Raw genomic sequence first — 19273 nt, forward strand, 5'->3', positions numbered from 1 at the left:
ACAACTCAATAAAAAAAGTCTTCTATTTATTCACACACACACACACACACACACACACACACGCACACACAAACTCAATCATTATTTACGTGTACCCTTATGATTGTTTTAATGGAGAGATCAAAGAAGTAAGAAAATACTGTGAGAGCAGAATTTTCTAGGGTTCTGCCTTTTAGAATGGATTAATTTTGTGCCCACAACAAGAATATTCATTTGCAAACAGTTCATTTGAGTTCGGAGTCTTTTTATTCAGTATTTACCATAATGAGTCAGATGGTTGTACTCATAATAGTGGCACTCATAGGATGTAGGAAAGAGTAGTATTCAGTAGAAAAACAGGGAAGAATTAAGCATAAATCAATGGAGTATCATGCTATTAGATAGGAATGGCATAGTCATGTGTCTACAAAAGCATTATTTGCTTCAGAGTAAATAAGAAATTATTAAATGAATCAATAAGTAGCAAAATAGATGAAAAAATGATATACATGTCTACATAAATGCATTAATAAAATAAACTTCCTTTCTGAACAAGAAAACACCTTGAACAATATACTTCTTGAATATTAGTTTTTACACGTTAGAAAAATACGTCTTCATTTTTCTTACCACCTCTAAATGGCAACACTCTGTTATTCTGTTATGAAACTCACTGAAACCAAAAAACAAACAGAGAATTCAATAGGGTGGATCTCCACAAATTGACTGGATCCTTGAAATTACCTGGGATGCTGATTAAACATTTAAATGCCCAGGTCCCACTTAGACCTACTGAATCCAAATCTCCACAGGAGGGTTCTTAAGTTTAGGCAAGACGTCTTGCAAATAAATATGCCATATGTTGTAGAAAGTCACTTATTCTGATTATTTTATACCATGTTGGTAATTGTAATAACTACCTTCCTTTTTAAGAGTTGGGATAACAGAGCAACAATTCTGACCTGATGTTATTTTTAATCGTTTGGTCCAAAGAAGAATGGGAAAAAATTTAAGTTTCTATGTTTTAAATGTCTGAGTAATGTACTTACTACAGTTTTCAGCTTTTCTATTGTCCCGGATTACTATTCTTTGGTTGATTGTGCTGAAGAGTGTTGTCCAGTTAATGGTATGATAATAACACAGGTTGCTGTTGTCAGTAATATAGATGTTTCCTGCGCTGATTTCCTTCAGGGACTGGAACTGTAGAGAGGTGATGCCCTGTTGCTTGAGGATAAGCAAGGAGAGGCCACTAAAGAGGGAGGAGGGAGAAAACGGAACCATGAAACACATTCCAGAGTGAAATAAGGCTGTCACATTTTATTTTAAAAAGAATGTTAATGGAGTATAAATAGAAACTGAATCAATAAATCTGTGTTTAGAATATTTGTTTTTACATGCTATATACAGTTTTTAAAGTAATAATTTGACTTCCCAAAGTAAAATTTCCATTGCTTACAGTTATGCGTATTGGCAGTGTATCTCTATTTCTGTGTATGTATTTACCACTGAAATATCTGCTCACTATCTTCCCACCCCAAGCCTTAACTTTACGTTGTTCAATGATTAAATCCTGTATTAGCACTAAAGAAGTGTTTATGAAACGATTGTTCATCTACTCAAAGTAAGATATTAATTCTTCCTTATGTAATAGATTTAGACATACTTTCACAGTATGTCTAAATAATTTCAGAAAATGATTATAGGTATTTAGCTTTAATTTATACCTCAGACACCAAAGAACTGCAATAATTGAGGAATGTGTAAGTAAGTTGGGAGATAGTAAAAAGTAAAGAATCAAACTAAACTAAAATTAGAAAAAGAAAACAAACTCAGATGCCTTGGGTATCTGGGGAAAAGGTCTCTAAAAGTTAAATAACAACTACCCTGTTTAGAATTGCTCACATCATGCACTCCATACTTGCAAAATACTAATATTACTTTGAGCGACAGACAATTGAAAAATCAAGGAAACTATTTTTATTTTAATATAGTCCACATTTTTGTAATTATTTACTTCTTTACTTCTTTACTTTTTTTTACTTATTTACTTTTCCATTCTCTAAAGAATAAACATGCTTCCCACATTTCAGTCAGCTAATGAATATTATTTTACATTTTGGAGACCAAAGCTTTCCACTTTTATTTATAGTTTTAAATATTCTTTGCTGTTAATATTTATAATTATTTTCCATGGTTGTCAGGGTGTGCGTGTGTGTTTGTGTGCGTGTATGCTCAATGATAAAGACTAAGATGTAACTCTTTCTCCAGATTTTGTCCCCATCATAACTATCTTGAGCTGTTGATTACAATGTTAGCATAATGTCTTGATTAGCTTATAATATTTATTCAACAGATAGTAAAAGTTGTTTACATATGGCACTTTAATAGATTGTATCTCTCAACTATCCTTTCTTATTAAGCTCCTTTCTCCTTTACATTTTTAAAACCTCTCATAAATATAACTTTTAAATTTTAATAGTGAAATTCAATGTACTTTTTATAAAACATTACAAGAAAATCAATGATGATATTAAGTTTGGAGATATTTTGAACTTAAGTAGACAAATTTTAAAAATTCTTATGTAAATTGGCTTTTAATTGTTCATAAATAAGAACGTCATACAGATGACATCAGAGAAATCTGTTATTTACTCTTATAATGTGAATTTAAATTATTGACATTATAATTTTATCAATGTCCTTCTAAACCTGAATTTTTTGTCCATTTATTAACCAGCACTACATGTAGAGTGGTGGACCAGTTCCTAAAACATCACCCTGTAATGTGTAGTTCAAATTATAGCACCAGAGACAAGAACAGAACCTCCTGGCACAACAGCATTTGTATCCTATACACCCAAGCCATTAACAAGTCACACAACTCTTATCTTTTAATTATGATAACATCTGATAAAAAAGAAAGTTTCATTGAATTGTTCACATCATGCACTCCATACTTGCAAAATACTAATATTATTTTGAGTGATAGACAATTGAAAAATTAAACTATGTATTCTGTAATACTTCATACCATCATCAGAGGTATTTTCATTGAGCTTTGGAAATAAGGATGGAAGCATGATTTCCTCAGAATCAGTAAATCAATAAGAGTGATGGTTTTGACTTAATGCACACACGATGCTCCTCTTGAAATCTGTGAGGCCTGCAGCTTTAAACATATCCACTTACCTATAGAGTACTCTTCCACCAATGGTCACCAGGTTAGAAAAAACACTGAAGTCAGTCATGTTCGGTGGCCATGACTGTATGTTCAGGAAACCTACAAGTGAAGAGTAGTAAAAATAAATCAGAATATCATTGTCTTAGTATTAGTGCTGATTTTTCTTGAAATATGGTGAAAATGTGTTGAGAGTTGGGAAGTGAGAAAGGGGTAGTGAACATTACTATTTTTGAAGCACTATTACATATGTATTCTTCCAAGATTGAGTGTCCTACCCAATAAAACTGTGTATGTAGAAAGGTTTCAATGACTCAGTTTGATTTATTCTTATAAATGCAAAAATGTAGTCTAACTAGATAAAGAGAAAAATATAGTTTCAATTTATCTGAAATCTTTTACCTCTTCATCTGTTTACGTACGACATCAGTGTCACCCTTGTAGTCTAAGACATTTATATACATATCTTACCTTTCTCATTAGATTTTGCATTATTTTATGGTAAGTCCATGTCTGATTCATATCTATGGGCCCCATATTACCTACTAAGACAATGTTGAACACATTACATGATTAATATATATGTGCTAAATAAGTGCTACATGTTATCCATGTTCAATAGTACTTCTTTTGAAGAAGTAAACAGGAAAACATAGGTTCAAAGATCAGTTGACACTTGCAAGAGTCAAACTGATCAAAGATACTCATTTTGTAATTCCATGGGCTTTCAAAATGTGCATAAAAGCCAATAAGACACCATCTTTAAAAATAATACGAGTTTTTACAAACTAAAATCTGCTTTGAAAATCAGTTGCTGATTCCAATCTTATGTAACTTTTTTTGTTTTGTTTTGTTTTGTTTTTTGTTGTTATTTTGAGATGGAGTCTCACTCTATTGCCAGGCTGGAGTGTAGCGGTGTGATCTTGGCTCACTGCAACCTCCACCTCCTGGGTTCAAGCAATTCTCCTGCCTCAGCCTCCTGGGCAGCTGGGATTACAGGCATGCACCACCACACCCAGCTAATTTTTGTATTTTTAGTAGAGACAGGTTTTCTCCATGTTGGCCAGGATTTCAATCTCCTGACCTCATGGTCCACCCGCCTCAACCTCCCAAAGTGCTGGGATTACAGGCGTGAGCCACGGTGCCCAGCCAATCTTACGTAACTTTTTTAAAAATTATATTGTTCATAGCACAACAGTTGCAGTTTAAAAAATTACCTGTTATCTCTCTGACTGTCCGAAAGACATTCAGTTTCTCTGGATCTATGGCTTCAATTGCATTGTAAGGGTCCCTAGAAAATCAAGAAGAGATGTAGCCAAATTTGAATTTTAATAAAGGATTGAAAATATGAAAAATGTGACAATATTTTATTCAAATTTAATTTTAATTAGCAATAGGGGCATTATCAATGCATGTCTAAATTAATCTGTGCTAGATGTGGAGGAGGAATAATAGGTGTTTTGTGGAAATTTTTGATGTCACAAAATATGAGATTTTCATCACAGCCTATTCTAGATCTTTAAGATTATTCAGCTTCAACTATTCTGATGAAATTCCCAAAGATGGCAAGTTCATGTATTAACCATTTTACATTATTTGGTTTTAAAAGTTTATTCTTGATTTGGAAGAATATATATAGTCCAGAAATAATATTACAGTGAGAACAACTGGCATTTCCACTCCTCAAAGAAGTATACATTGCTATTAGTACCTGGAATTCGTAAGAAGGACAGAAACAAACACAAATAAAATCGAAATTTTTTTTTCTGTAGCTTTACGTTTATTTACTTGTGAATTTTCATAATATTTATAACATTGTCCAAAAGTCTCTCTTCATACAGATTACTTAGAACCATCTTGTTCCTATCTAGCTTATTCATATTTACGTTTATAACATAGGAACTATTCTCTTCCAAATATATGAATTCAAGCAAGACTTCCAGCTTTTTTTTAAAGAAATCCACAGTAAGTTTTAAAATTTTATCACATTAAAAGACATTTCATACTATCCTAGGTAGAGACCTCATATTAATATATACCATTTACAGAGAGATTAAATTTTATCCATTGGCTACTTCTTCAAGACAGATCAAAACTTTTAAGAACAGTGATCTTAGGCTTTTTTAGAAGTATGTATCTACCTGCAGCAGCCAAACAAATTTTATTCTTACTGTGGACATCTCTTCTTTTACCAGTCTCTGAGAACATTCCCTTTTGGTATGGCGAATAACCACTAGTGATCCACTATATGCAGCCTTAATAGGGCTATCAATCAACATGTTCCACAATCCCCTGACAACAGATAGGCATATGGCCTATGTCCTGGGGATTTATATCTGAATCCATTGGCATTTATTCATGCCAGCATTCAAATCTTGAAAAGAGTATCAGTTCCAGCAACCTTGATCTCTGGAACCACTTTGTACTGGTTTCCTGAACTTGGTTCATCAGCATAGTCTTCCCTACTGCAAACCATTCCACATCTTAAAAAAAAAAAAAAAAAAAAAAAAAAAACTTTGCTTGATTAAATTACTGTTTCAAACTAGGAAGTGCAATCAATACAATGTACTGCTAGTTTAACATGGAGTGCTTTATACTAGGCTCAAATACTGGATATTGCTGAGGTTGGAGTAACACTATAAATGTGTTTCCTTATAATTCACACATAAACTATTGACTAAAGTTTTCTCAATGTCATATTAATATCTCACAAAAGTTTAAAGTCTCAATTAAATGTTCTAGCAACTTTCTCTATTTACAAGCAAAGATATACGGAACAAATAACTATGCTTTCAATGAATACGAAGCCAAAAATGAAGTGTATCATGTAGGAAAACTCTTGCCTTCACTTTTTAATGTGCAAATAATTTTGTATACAGAGGAAATATCAGCTCTGCAGTACAACAATAAGCTTTCAACATTTGTTCTTTGATGAAAAGCAGTGTATAAACAGCTCAGGTCATATAATCAAATATCCTGGTTTTATTGTGAAAGACTCAAAAGTCAGGGCAAGCACACAATAATGGGGTCAGTCCAAACCTTCAGTGAGAACACTTCCATGTTGCCAGGAATGACATGAATTCTGGAATGTTAACACGAAGCCCAGTGGACCACAGATATTTTATACAGTTAATTTTAGAGATTCAGGACCCTTGTAAAATAAGTTGACAGAATTCCACTCACTGACTTCAAAGTATGTCTTGGGAGTTGCATCCTATAGCCACTCGAAATACAAAGTACTTTAAAATAGTTAACTTTCCTAACCAAATTCAGAGCCATGCAAAAGAACATTATGTCTACCCTGTCATTGTGTTTGGTGATCCAAAATAAAGCTCAGGAGAAAGAGAGACAAACATATTTTCATTTCCACTGAAATCACTTTATTTTATCATCAACCTTATTATTTCCATTCCATTGTCTAGCACCATTGCAGGATACCACGTAAACCCTTTCTTGCCAGTGTCTCATTCTGACACAGCATGAACATGCTTATTTGGTGAGCATTTTGTTACTCTAAGCACATGCACATCAACAGTGTAAAACATAACAAAACATGAAAGAGAAGTTTTCCTAACGATAACCCTAAGCACTAAGCATTCCCACAATTCCCATTCTAAATAAGAAAATGAGTGCCTACTACTGTTTCTGGCAATGGTACTATGTACTATAAACTAAACATGCCAATTAACTTTCTTGAGCCTAATTATATATTAAAATTTTAATTGATGAATTTCCAGTAAATACATTTTGTGGAGAAACTTGTTTTTAAAAAGCATAACAAACTCATTAAATTATTATTTTTGCATTTCATTAGTTAAAAACATCTCAGCTATTTTAATTAAACCATAAGATCTTATTAAAAGCTGGTTAGTAAAATATTACGGGTAATGGAAATTAAATGAGGTACAACATTTCTTTAATTCACTGTAAGTTTTCTGCTTATAATACTCTGTATTGTTCACCTTTAAAATATCTCTACACACACACACACACACACACACACACAAATACACATTACATTCATGACCATACTTGTATCTATACATATATAACATGTCTAATTCTACTGAATTAACTCTATAGCCATACTTTCCTAAGATGAAAGAGAAAGGCTTCAGAAGATATGTTTCATGCTGGCATGACAGTGAGAATAAAGAATACATCATAATTCATTTATATGTTTGTCCTGGAAAATACCTTATAAATTATACTTGAGACCCAATTATAATTATAATTTTAAATATTCCAGGTATAAGTGCTATGATTAAGGACAAATAATCCCCTGAACTAAGAAGCATGACTCATTGTAAGGAAAATTTTGCCTTTATTTGGTTTCCAAAAGAGTCTATATAAGACTATAATCAAGTCTGTAAAATTAATATTTGCTGCACAACATGCTGTGCTACAAACTAGACATAGGCACTGCGGTTTTTCTTTTCCACTGCCTTCTTCTCCTCCTGTTTTGTTTTTTATTTTCATTTCTCTCTGTTCCCATCCTTCTCTCTCTCTCTCTCTCTCTCTCTCTCACTATCTTTCTCTCCTTCCCCGCACTTCCAACCTTCTATTTGATACAATTTGTTAATGTTTTACAACATGTCAGGCACAGGGCTGAGCAATTCAAAACAACTTTTGTTTTTAATCACCACAACAATCATAGGAAATAGGTATTTATTGTTAATCCATTTCTCAAGTTCTTTTATTGGAGGAAACCTAGTGTTTGACGTGAGAGAAAGCCACACAACTCAACACAAACCCTCCATGGTGGAGCTTCAAATCACGCTCCAATCTACTCTGGATCAAATTATCCAAGAAGAAATCCTAACTCTCATTTTCTAAGTTTATGTTTAAGACAAACTTGGTTTACCTTTCTACTTCTAATCCATGTAAGTTGATTTTCCATAAGTAATTTTTCACCTGGATGAATGAGCAATATTTTTCTCCTTAGAAGTCTGGGTTAGTCTAAAGTGGTATTCTTCCCATAAACTTGTAAATGCATGGTCCTTACTGCCTGATGCATTTTTATTCATTGGACTACCTGTTTCCATTTTTTATTGCATTTATTTATTAAACTTTCCTCCACTCTGGGCCAGAAGTGAATATACATACATACATACATACATACATACATATATATATATATATATATATATATAGAGAGAGAGAGAGAGAGAGAGAGAGAGAGATAGTAATTTTATAACTAGTAGAAATCTAGAGTTGTAATACCAAGGCTAAAATAACTATTCTGAACCTCACTAGATAAAATATTTTTGAAACCTTTCTACCCATGTTTTATATGTAAGAATTTTAGCCTTGGCAGGTCACTTTTGGTGGTTTGCAAACTTTCTACTATCACAGAATTCTTGCAGTGTTTCTCAATGGGGGCAGCACCACCCCACGAACAGGAAGTTGACACATCTGTAGAGCTGTTTCAGTTGTAACAGAGACTGGGGGATCCTATAGTTTACAGGGGTTATCACAAGGTTGTTAACTGTCTCTTAAAGGATTGCATTGTTTTATACAACCTTAAAATGTCCTACTAGACATTTAGGACCTCATGTGTGCAAACTTCAAGCTTGGTCATACTTTGGCCAGGCATAATTCCCTAATTGTGTTGCTCCAATTTCACTTAATCTTAGCCAAAATGTCCAGAAGCAATTTACTCCAATTTCAATGAAAGTCATTTCCCTCTTTCTTTTGTCATGTAACAATGTGTCTGGCTAGTGGTTTTCTATTCCCAGTGATCAGTTGTTCCTCTGCTTTTTATTTCCTGGTACTTCATACATAAAAATGCCTTCTAATCTCATTTTTCATAAATCCAAACTTCCATATAATTGGAAACTTGGCATTCCCCTAACAATATTTATTTTATTGTACCTTACTTTTTTGTATTTCTTTTAAAATTACAACTAGAGAATTATAATAATTAAAAATATATATATTTAGGTTACATTATCTATAAATTTTATTTCAGAATTGAAAAGTGGCAATTTTTTAATATATAAAAGTGGAATGTTGTGCCTGATAAGGATAAAAACTACTTGTCTAATGCAATTCATGTGAATATGATTTCAAATCATTCCCCACAGTGAAAGGCTTGAGGCTAATTCATTTATTATTTCTAGGTGAAAGCATGCAATGTGAGTCAAGTGGCTCTATCTTCTTATTTCTCAGAAGACATTACTAGCATAATATAATCTTACATTCATGTGGTATTTGGTTTTAAATATAGTCAAATTGTGGGTATATTGCTTTACTAAATGTCGTATATGCATTAAATTATGAAGCAGCACCTAAATATTGTCCCAGGTCTCCTATGCAATGGGGCAAGGAGGGTAAGACAGCAATGTAAATGGATTCAGAAGGCCAGTGGGGACTGTGGTAAGGTTGATTAAGTGTGTCCCATCTCAAAATGACTAGTGTTACTGATGTGCTTTGGCTGTGTCCTCATCAAAATATCATATTGAATTGTAGCTCCTACAATTCCCACCTGTTGTGGGAGGGATCCAGTGGGAGGTAACTGAATCATGGGGGTGGGTCTTTCCCATGCTGTTTTCATGATAGGGAATAATTCTCATGAGATCTGATGGTTTTATACAGGGGAGTTCCCCTACACAAACTGTCTCTTGCCTGCCACCATGTAAGACATGCTTTTCTCCTCCTTTGCCTTCCATCATGATTGTGAGGCCTCCCCAGCCATGTGGGACTATGAGTCCACCAAACCTCTTTTTTCTTTGTAAATTACCCAGTCTCAGGTGTGTCTTTGTTAACAGAGTGATAACTGACTAATACAGCTACCCAGTTCCAACAAATTGTTGTCATGTAGGAATATGGGCCGAGAATTACCACGTCTATACATTTTAAAAGGTAAGTAAAAAAAAAAAAAATTTCTTAAGACAGATACAACAATTATGGGGTGGCAGCTACATACATACTATTATACTATCTAACATGGGACTGTATTAAAAGCTACCTATAAAATAAACAGATATTTAGCAATAATACATATAATAATTGATTTGAATGAAAAGAAACACTTTGTTCTATTGTTCTTGCCATTCCTATTTGGACATATTTATTCATAATATGTTAAATTAGTTTGCTTTTAGAAATGATCTGATATATGTTCAGAGTAAGATTTTGAATTAAAATATATGAGAGATATTCTTTATCTGTGGCCTGCAGCACTAATATTTAGGGATTAAGTGGTAATATAGACAAATAGATAACATACAATGTTAAAATACTGACATTCAAAGAATATAAACTTGTTTGTTTTCCAGTTAAAACCAGTAGGGGGTTCTGTAATGAAGGAGCCCAGATAAATCAAGTTACAATTTTTATTACCAAAATGAAATTCATTTAGCAGCATCTCTTACAGTGGTGCTAGCTTCCCAACTTAAGGGAAATGACAAAAATAATACATTAGGACAAAGAATTTCTGGAAGAAGCTCAGGGCAATTTCAAGGTACTGATTAGTTTTATGTGAGACTTTTTAAAGGATATTAATTCATGTTTTCTCAACCTAATCAGTTAGAAGTTTGAATGAATTTTCCCACCTCAACCAGTGATACTTTTTCCCCAAACATATCTAAAAATAAGTCAAGCTTGCTGAAAACTGTGGATTTGAGGAGAATGTCCTAAAATATAATTTCGTTTAAATACAAATTTATATTTTTGACCTTAAATAGTCACCAAACTAAAATTTGAGCACATTCCAAAATTAGTATACTGTCATTGCTGGTGAAATCAGGCCCTTGCTTTTGTTGATGAGGAGCATTAATGAAAGGCGAAACTCTTCAGGTTCCAGAGGAATCAAATAAACAAAACTAAAGAATCTCTTCAGTTTTGTCTACACTTTGTAAAATAACTTGCACAAAAATTTAATACTGACCCATGAATACCAGTGACTAGAAAGATCAAATTCCCATTGATCTTGGTACAGTTTATGAATTTGTCAATGTTACTGGAATCCACAGTCTGAGCTGACATCAATGATCCTGTGCCAATGCCATCACAAGCTGTAGAAACAAGACTCAGAGTTAGGGGATTGAGAAACTTATTTTTGGCCAATAAATCATTGCATCTTCATTATAATATAGCAGAGTATTTTTAATTATAACATACAAAATATATTACAAATTTTGTTTTCTAAAAAGTAAAATTATTCACTCACTCAACATTCACTACTGGTTCTGCTTTAAAAACTTGTCCCTGCATTAAAATCGAATGACCATGACTCATCATAGAAATTACATTTTATATCAAGACCAAGTATACACACACAACACATACATAAGTCTTACAGAAATTTTATCAATCAGTACTCCTCCTAACAACATAAAATTATCTATTTTCTACTTTCTTCAAAAATATCATTTTTAATGATTTTGAAATGCTGGTAACTTTAGCAAAATAATTTCATAGCCTACATACTAATGGTCTACAACCTGCAATTTTAAAAACAGTGGTCTAATGGAGAATATATGTAAAGAAAGAGTTCTAATGATGTGAATTATAACCAAAATCAAGGGCCATTTAAATATTTATGCTTAAATTGAACATGCTTTCTGAAGCTTCTAATTGAAACAAACAAACAAAACAATTTTTGTGTGTGGGTGGGGGCGGTGTATAGAGAAAGAGATAGAGGGGATAAGGAAGAAACAGAGAGGCAGAGAGAGAAAAATACCATCTAAAAGTAAGTCTGGAGTTTGTCCTTTTCTAGGGCACTCCCTGATACTTTGAAAAGTTTAATAACATTCAGGAGATTTAGACTTTATTTTCATCTTGCTTAATTTAGGTTTCATTCTGGTGAGGAATTAGACTACCCACAGGTGGAAAAGATTCCTTCCTCCACTAAAATTCTATGGCATGAATTATCTGATATATTTATTTTAAACTTATAGTAAGGTTTCTTGTCATTTCATAGATCTCATCTTTTGAAATACATTTTTAAGACTTGGAGAGTAAATTTCATGTCCCTCTGCATCTCCTTTTATGCTTAGCAGATAATTTTGTATATAGTGGCAAGCAACTAATATGTGTTGTGATGCCAACATAACCGTGTGAACTCTTGTTTTTTACAAAGCTTTTAAGATTTGCTATTGACAGAATAACATGCAACTTTATTTCTGAGTTCCTATCAATGTTACATCTGAGTTTTTTTCTGGGCCATTTTAGTAGATATAATTCAAACTCAATAATATACAGTGCTATAAAAGTTCATATTTTGAGTAACTGTCCAAAATTATGGAAAGCGTGTGTGGGCAGTGAGAGTGGGTTTACATTGAAAAGTTGGTCTACTTAAAAGTGAATTAAAAACCTTGTTATATAGGCCCAGTTCTAACTAAATAATCTGAGCTACCACTCACCTTTTGGGCAAATGTCTGTGCAAGGTTTACACATTTTAATCCCATTTTCTTCTACTTCCATCTTGGAACTAGGGCAAGCACGCACACAAGAACTGGAATCTACCACAAAGTTATCTGTTTTTTGTTTTTTTTTTTTTTAAAAAAAAAAACACAAAGGTAAAATAAGCATTAATGTTAACATTCAGCAAACAAGTTCAAAACAAGATATTTTAGGGTTTAAATATGATTAGCATCATTGATACTGTTTATGTATCTTCCCCTTAAACAACTCTTTGTTTAAATATCTCATCCTGAAATCGTATTTCCAGTCAAATGCAATGTGTGTTAACAACAACTAGTACTTGCTTGGTTACTGCTCCACTTCCTGAATTGCCCCCAAGATAGAGATTTCTTTTATATACTTAGGAAACTACATGACATTTAGCTTGTGTGTTTCAGTAGTTCCACTTCATTTCATGACATGATGCAAGTTTGAAGTCCAAAAATACTTCAAGTTCATGAAGCACAAATGAAGCTTAAGTTGAACTGCCTTGGATCAGAGTACACTTCACATCCAGGAGAAAATGCTTAAAATGTGTTCTATTTTTCAGTGGAGTGCCACAAAACCTTTCTCATATTTTTATATGAAGAAACAAAGTAAAATTGGAAAGGGTAGTACTTTGGAAAAGGTATATCAAATAGACAAGGAGCATTTTGTTACTCAGTACTTGGATTAAATGTCTAGCAGTCCAGTGACCTGGGATACGACAGAACATCCCCTCCAAAATAAAGGACAAATTATTGCACCTAAAGGCTCTCACAATAAATAGTAAACACAATACCTGCTAGGCCACTCTGGTTTTAAAAGCAGCATCCCTCCATGCCTGGGAATATTGCTCTGGCACAACATGCAATGTTGTGGAATGCTTACAGCCTTGAGGGGTGCCCAAAGCAGAAAAGGCATATGATGTATATCTAGGCTGTGATGCAAGCAATTTTGCTCCTTGAGCCATAAAACCCAAGAGGCTCTATGATGTTGGAAGCATCTATAGTGGGAAAATATGCCATGTAGATTTATGGCAAGTTTCATCAGAGAATCACAACAGAGACTTCTAGGTTTTTAGAGCTAAGCTATGCCACCTGTAGCACAGGATTGCACACCATTTAATAAACAGCTTTTGACATGCTTCTGGGTCCTGGTAGAGATGGATCTTGGGTCAGACCTTATAGCCAGAATTGCCTATCACGAACAGGGTTTTGCTATAATGTTACAATGTCATCATATTGGGCAGGTCCAAAAGCATTCCATTGTAAAATTAAAGTAGGATATGTGTACGGGCAGAAGCACAAGTAAACTGCATAAGCAAATGGTTAAGAGCCCCCCATGCCATCCACCACTGGGCTGGCCCCCCTCAGTCATCTCATACCTGTGGCTGTGTGGGGGCTGAGAGAAGGCACTTAGGAAAAGCTAACAGAGTAAGATACAAAATAGACTAGGTGTGTGGGTACCAGCTGAAAATGGATGGCAGCTTCTCTGTCTGCCATCTCACCTATGAGTGGACTTGAAACACAGAGACAAGAAAAATCTTACCAACAGGCATAATTCTAGGTAGCGAAATTGATTACTCATTTTGTATGAAAAGAGAAGTTGCTTGACCTTAGAATATATATGAACTCATGAGCTTGTCCTGAGAGAAGAAATACTGGAAAATTTGAGAAGAAAGGGAATCTGGGGCAAAGAATCTATGGGAGTGGGTACAAAGTATGGAAAAATTTGCATTCCAAGTCAATATCCACATGAAAGCATCCACCACAACAAAGAGTCACTTTGTTAAGATGATATCAAAGTCCAATCTTACTTTCTTCCCTTCCCCAAAAAGTGCTGATTTTGAAACTGCTCCTTAATAACCTAATCTCTATCTCAGGGGAACCCAACCTGCAACAGGTGCATACACCATATTAAATAGCCATTCTTTCTTCAAGGTCTTGTGATATGGTTTGGATCTGTGTCCCCACCCAAATCTCTTGTCGAATTATAATCCTCAGTATCGGAGGTGTGACCTGGAGGGAGGTGAGTGAATCATGGGGGCGGCTTCTCATGGTTTAACACCATCCCCATTGGTGTTGTCGTGGCAAGAGTGAGTTAGCATGAGTTCTGGTTGTTTAAAAGTGTGCAACACCTCCTGCCTCTCTCTTCCTTCTGCTCTGGCCATGGAAGACATACTTGCTTCCCCTTCACCTTCACTGTGATTGAAAGTTTCCTGAGCCCTCTCCAGAATCCCTCATGCTTCCTGTACAGCCTTTGTATATTATATAGCCATGAGCCAATTGTATCTCCTTTTGTTTATCAATTACCCAGTCTCAGGTATTTCTTTATAGCAGTGTAAGAACCAACTAACACATCTTGGGAAATGCGTTACAATGAAACTCTTTCACATTTCTGCTGAATGGAATAAGCAAATATTATAATTAGTCTTATATCAGTTAGATTCAAGTTTTGCAGCCAAATGAGTTTCAGAAAATGCATGTTTGGAGTTTTTAAATTTCAGAATTCTGGATTAGGAAATGTAGACCTGCATTTAGAAGCTTAATGTCTGATTGGGCACAGTGGCTCATGCCTGTAATCCCAGCACTTTGAGAGGCTGAGGTGGGTGGATCACCTGAGGCAGGAAGTTCAAGACCAGCCTGACTAACATGGAGAAACCCCATCTCTACTAAAAATACAAAATTAGCCAGGCATGGTGGTGGATGCCTCTAATCCCAGCTACTAGGGAGGCTGAGGCAGTAGAATTGCTTGAACCCAGGAGGTGGAGGTTGTAGTGAGCCGAGATCGTGCCATTGCACCCCAGCATGGGCAACAAGAGTGAAACTCTGTCTCAAAAAAAAAAAGAAGAAGCAGAAGCTTAATGTCCTTGTTTTCCCAAGAAAGCTTCAATTTGGCAAACCAAGCCATGTAAGCCAGGCCTATCAGAGATTTAAATTTTTTCATAGACAACTACTGAAGTGCTTTAAATTAGCCTGTAGTTTGAGGTACACAAACTAATCTAAGAAAGGAAGACTGTCAGTTACCACATTTAAAGTAAGTAAGTCATGTAATTTCACACAATAGGTCTTCATGTTTAGCCACTTACTACAGTTTGGAGTTGACAGCTTTCAGGTGAATCGCTATAAAGGATATAGCAAAGAAAAGGGGAATTCTCTAGTTCAAATTTTCCTGGTACTTCTGCGTTCACCCTACCCTTGGGCTTCAATCTAAGGACTTGAATAAAAGAGAAAGCACCAAAAAACTCCAAGAAAGCATAGTTTTGACTGTCTTTGGGAAAGGCATCCTAATTTGAAGGTAGTAGATTAGGTAGTAGTATAACATGCTTCTAAGAAAAGGGAAAATATCATTTAGCCCCACCCTACAATACTGCCAAGCCCTCAGTTTTGTAAGGATGGTACGTGGTGACATATAGGGTGACTTTAGATAAGAGGTTATTAGATGAAAAGGACTGGTGTGAATATTAAAATATTTAAGATGCAAAATCTTTGCTGTCTTGGAGTTAGTGTGTCTGTGACTTTAAAATGCTAATTAAGAGACATATTAAACACACACATATATATATATAAGTAAGTCAAAGATATGAACATGTTTCATAACTGACTAGAATTGTGTTTTCAAAGCCTGTTTAAATAATCTACCCCTCTCGGCCTGGCGTGGTGGCTCATGCCTGTAATCCCAGCACTTTGGGAAGCTGAGGCAGGTGGATTAACTGAGGTCAGGAGTTCAAGACAGCCTGGCCAACATGGTGAAACCCAGGCTCCACTAAAAATACAAAAATTAGCTGGGCATGGTGGCATGTGCCTGTAATCCCAGCAACTCAGGAGCTGAGGCAGGGGAATCGCTTGAACCTGGGAGGCGGAGGTTGCAGTGAGCCGAGATTACACCATTGCACTCCAGCCTGGGTGACAGAACAAAACTCTGTCTCCAAAACAATAAAAAATCTACCCCCCTCATCCTTATATCCTATCTCTTTGATTGTTATAATGGCTCTGGAAAGAAAGGAGGGAAGATATATATATTTTTTGAGACAGAGTTTTGCTCTTTTTGCCCAGGCTGGAGTGCAATTGCATGATCCCGGCTCACTGCAACCTCTGCCTCCTGGGTACAAGCATTCTCCTACCTCAGCTTCCCAAATAGCTAGGATTACAGGTGTGTGCCACATGACTGGATACTTTTTGTATTTTTAGTAGAGACGGGGTTTCACTATGTTGGCCAGGCTGGTCTCAAACTCCTGACCTCACATGATCTGTCCACCTCAGCCTTCCAAAGTGCTGGGATTACAGGCATGAGCCACCGTGCCTGGCCAGAAGATATAATTTTTATAACCCACATCTTAAAGAAGAAGAAATAGAGAACTAAAGGTGTTATTTAAAAATCACATGACTAATAAGGGAACGAAGCCACAATCCATAGCCACTCTAATCCCATGTCCCTTATATAGATTGAGTGTCCCTTATACAGACTGAGTATCCCTTACCCAAAACGCTTGGGACCAGATGTGTTTCAGATTTCAGAATTTTTTGGATTTTTTAATATTTGCATAAACATAATGAAATACCTTGGGGATGAAACCCAAGTCTAAAAACAATATTCAGTTTTTATGATTCCATGTATCTTATACACATGACCTCAGGTAATTTTATATCATATTTTAAGTAATGTTTGGTGTGAAACACAGTTTGTGTACGCTGAACCATCAGAAACAAAGGCGTCACTATCTCAGCCATCAACACAGACAATCTGTGGTTGTTTGGCATCACTGTCATTCATAACACTAAATTTATATACTACTGATGAGCAATCATATTCTTACACTTAGCCACACATAAATATGTAAAAGTAAAAAAAAAAAAAACCATGGTATACCACTAACACAGTGAAAAGATAATGTGTTCAGAATAACTAGGTATCACAGTAGAATCACCAGAATACCCGTATCAGCTGTGAAACAACAGCAACAACAAATAATGCAGGCTTTTAGTGTCCACCTATGATGCTGTGATTTGATTAAAAGGTTACGATACACTGTGTTTTATTTTCTTAGGTAAAAAGAAACAGTTGAGAAACCAGGGAATGGGTCCCACAGGGATAAGGGGGCTTTCTGCTGGATGGCTTTTTAAAATGTTTCCTCCAGGGTCATTTGCCCATTCACAGTGAATTTTGTCTTAGAAGTCTCTTTTTGATTTTATAAACTCCCATGATATCTTGTTCTGTTACGAATGCACCATGCTCTAGTCCTTCAATGAGCCCATAACACATTTTCATCATGTCTTCTGTAGATACTTTTTGTGCAATGTTAAAAACATTTTCATTATTACTATTACTACAATCGCTTTGATTCAGAGCGACTTCTGCAATTTCACCATCAGTCAATGAAGTAACAACTCATTATCAATGATAAAAACTTCTGTGATATCCACTTCTTGCAGCTTACTGATGGACTCTGAAGGCATATTTTTTTCTCACCTGACATAGGGAATCTTTCCAAGTAACCACCTTTTTCCTGAACATAGTCATAGGTCAGAGGTTGTACCTGGCATGCAAAACTGTGTCTTTAGTTACTGTGTTCCAAGCACTGACAACAGCATATACAGCATCCTTCATGCTAAGCTCCTTTTGAAAACCTTCCCACACCCAGGCCTTTGTTCACTGCTGCTAGCATGCTGTTCAAGAAAGTGTTTTTGGCCAGATGCGGTGGGTCACATCTGTAATCCCAGCACTTTGGGAGGCTGAGGTGGGCGAATCACAAGGTCAGGAGATCGAGACCATCCTGGCTAACACAGTGAAACCCCATCTCTACTAAAAATCTAAAAAGTTAGCCGAGCATTGTGGCACGTGCCTGTAGTCCCAACTACTCGGGAGGCTGAGGCAGGAGAATCGCCTGAACCTGGGATGTGGAGGTTGCAGTGAGCCGAGATCATACTACTGCATTCCAGCCTGGGTGACAGAGCAAGATTCTGTCTCAAAAAAAAGAAAAAAAAAAAAAAAAAAAAGAGAGAAAGTGTTTTTGTATTTACTTTTCATTGCTCTAAGGATAGTCTGTTTACATGGCTGAATTAATGAAGTCACATTTAAGGGAAAGTACACGGCATAAACATTATTTTTGATGAGAATTTCAGCTGCAGGATGAGTAGAACAGTTGTCAAGGAAAACCAAAATCTTGCAGTCAACATCCAGTCCAGCTTCCCAGCAATGAGCAGGAGGTGCTAGTATAAAATGTTTGGGTGAAGCCAATAAGAAAAGTTGTTCCTGGTAACCAATGCATTTTTAGTAGCATAATAATTGGTAAGAAATTCACTCCGTGGAAACAGTTAGGATGCAAGCTTTTGCGTATCACAGCAAGTTTACATTTATGTGTGCCTGCTGCATTAGCAAATTCCAGCATAGTCATTTTGTCTTTGGCATCCTTCATTCCTGCAGGGGCTGTCTAATGAACTGTGGTCGATATCTTTCTGGAGGAGCAATGTCAAAACAGTGATGGTTCACCAGCATCGCAGAATTGTCCTGGTGTCAGATTTTTATCAGTGATGACCTTGGCAAACTCAATGATGAATTTCTCCACTGCTTTGTGATCAGCAGATGTTTCGTCACCACGAATCTCTAAAGATTTAACGCCATGTCTTTTCTTAAATTTCTGTGTCCAGCCTGTTGAATATTTACAGTTCTCTTCAACTTTCAGTTCACCATGCCAGATCTTTGCCTGTTTGATGATCAGCATACCAT

At 35.5% G+C, this 19273-nt stretch overlaps 1 protein-coding gene across 4 annotated transcripts in view; it reads right to left on the minus strand.

Moving 5' to 3' along the window:
• The window catches only part of ERBB4 (erb-b2 receptor tyrosine kinase 4), a 1169745-nt gene that overhangs the window by 327764 nt on the left and 822708 nt on the right, over positions 1-19273 (minus strand). For all 4 annotated transcript variants that reach the window (XM_055290486.2, XM_055290484.2, XM_055290487.2 and 1 more), the window contains 5 exons: positions 12526-12639; positions 11049-11175; positions 4375-4448; positions 3169-3259; positions 1029-1228 (listed from right to left, as the gene is read on the minus strand). In XM_055290486.2, the coding sequence (XP_055146461.1) occupies positions 1029-1228; positions 3169-3259; positions 4375-4448; positions 11049-11175; positions 12526-12639 (606 nt within the window). The remainder of the gene's footprint in view (positions 1-1028; positions 1229-3168; positions 3260-4374; positions 4449-11048; positions 11176-12525; positions 12640-19273) is intronic.

The sequence above is a fragment of the Symphalangus syndactylus genome, chromosome 8 (genome assembly GCF_028878055.3).
Source record: "Symphalangus syndactylus isolate Jambi chromosome 8, NHGRI_mSymSyn1-v2.1_pri, whole genome shotgun sequence".
Lineage (NCBI taxonomy): Eukaryota > Metazoa > Chordata > Mammalia > Primates > Hylobatidae > Symphalangus > Symphalangus syndactylus.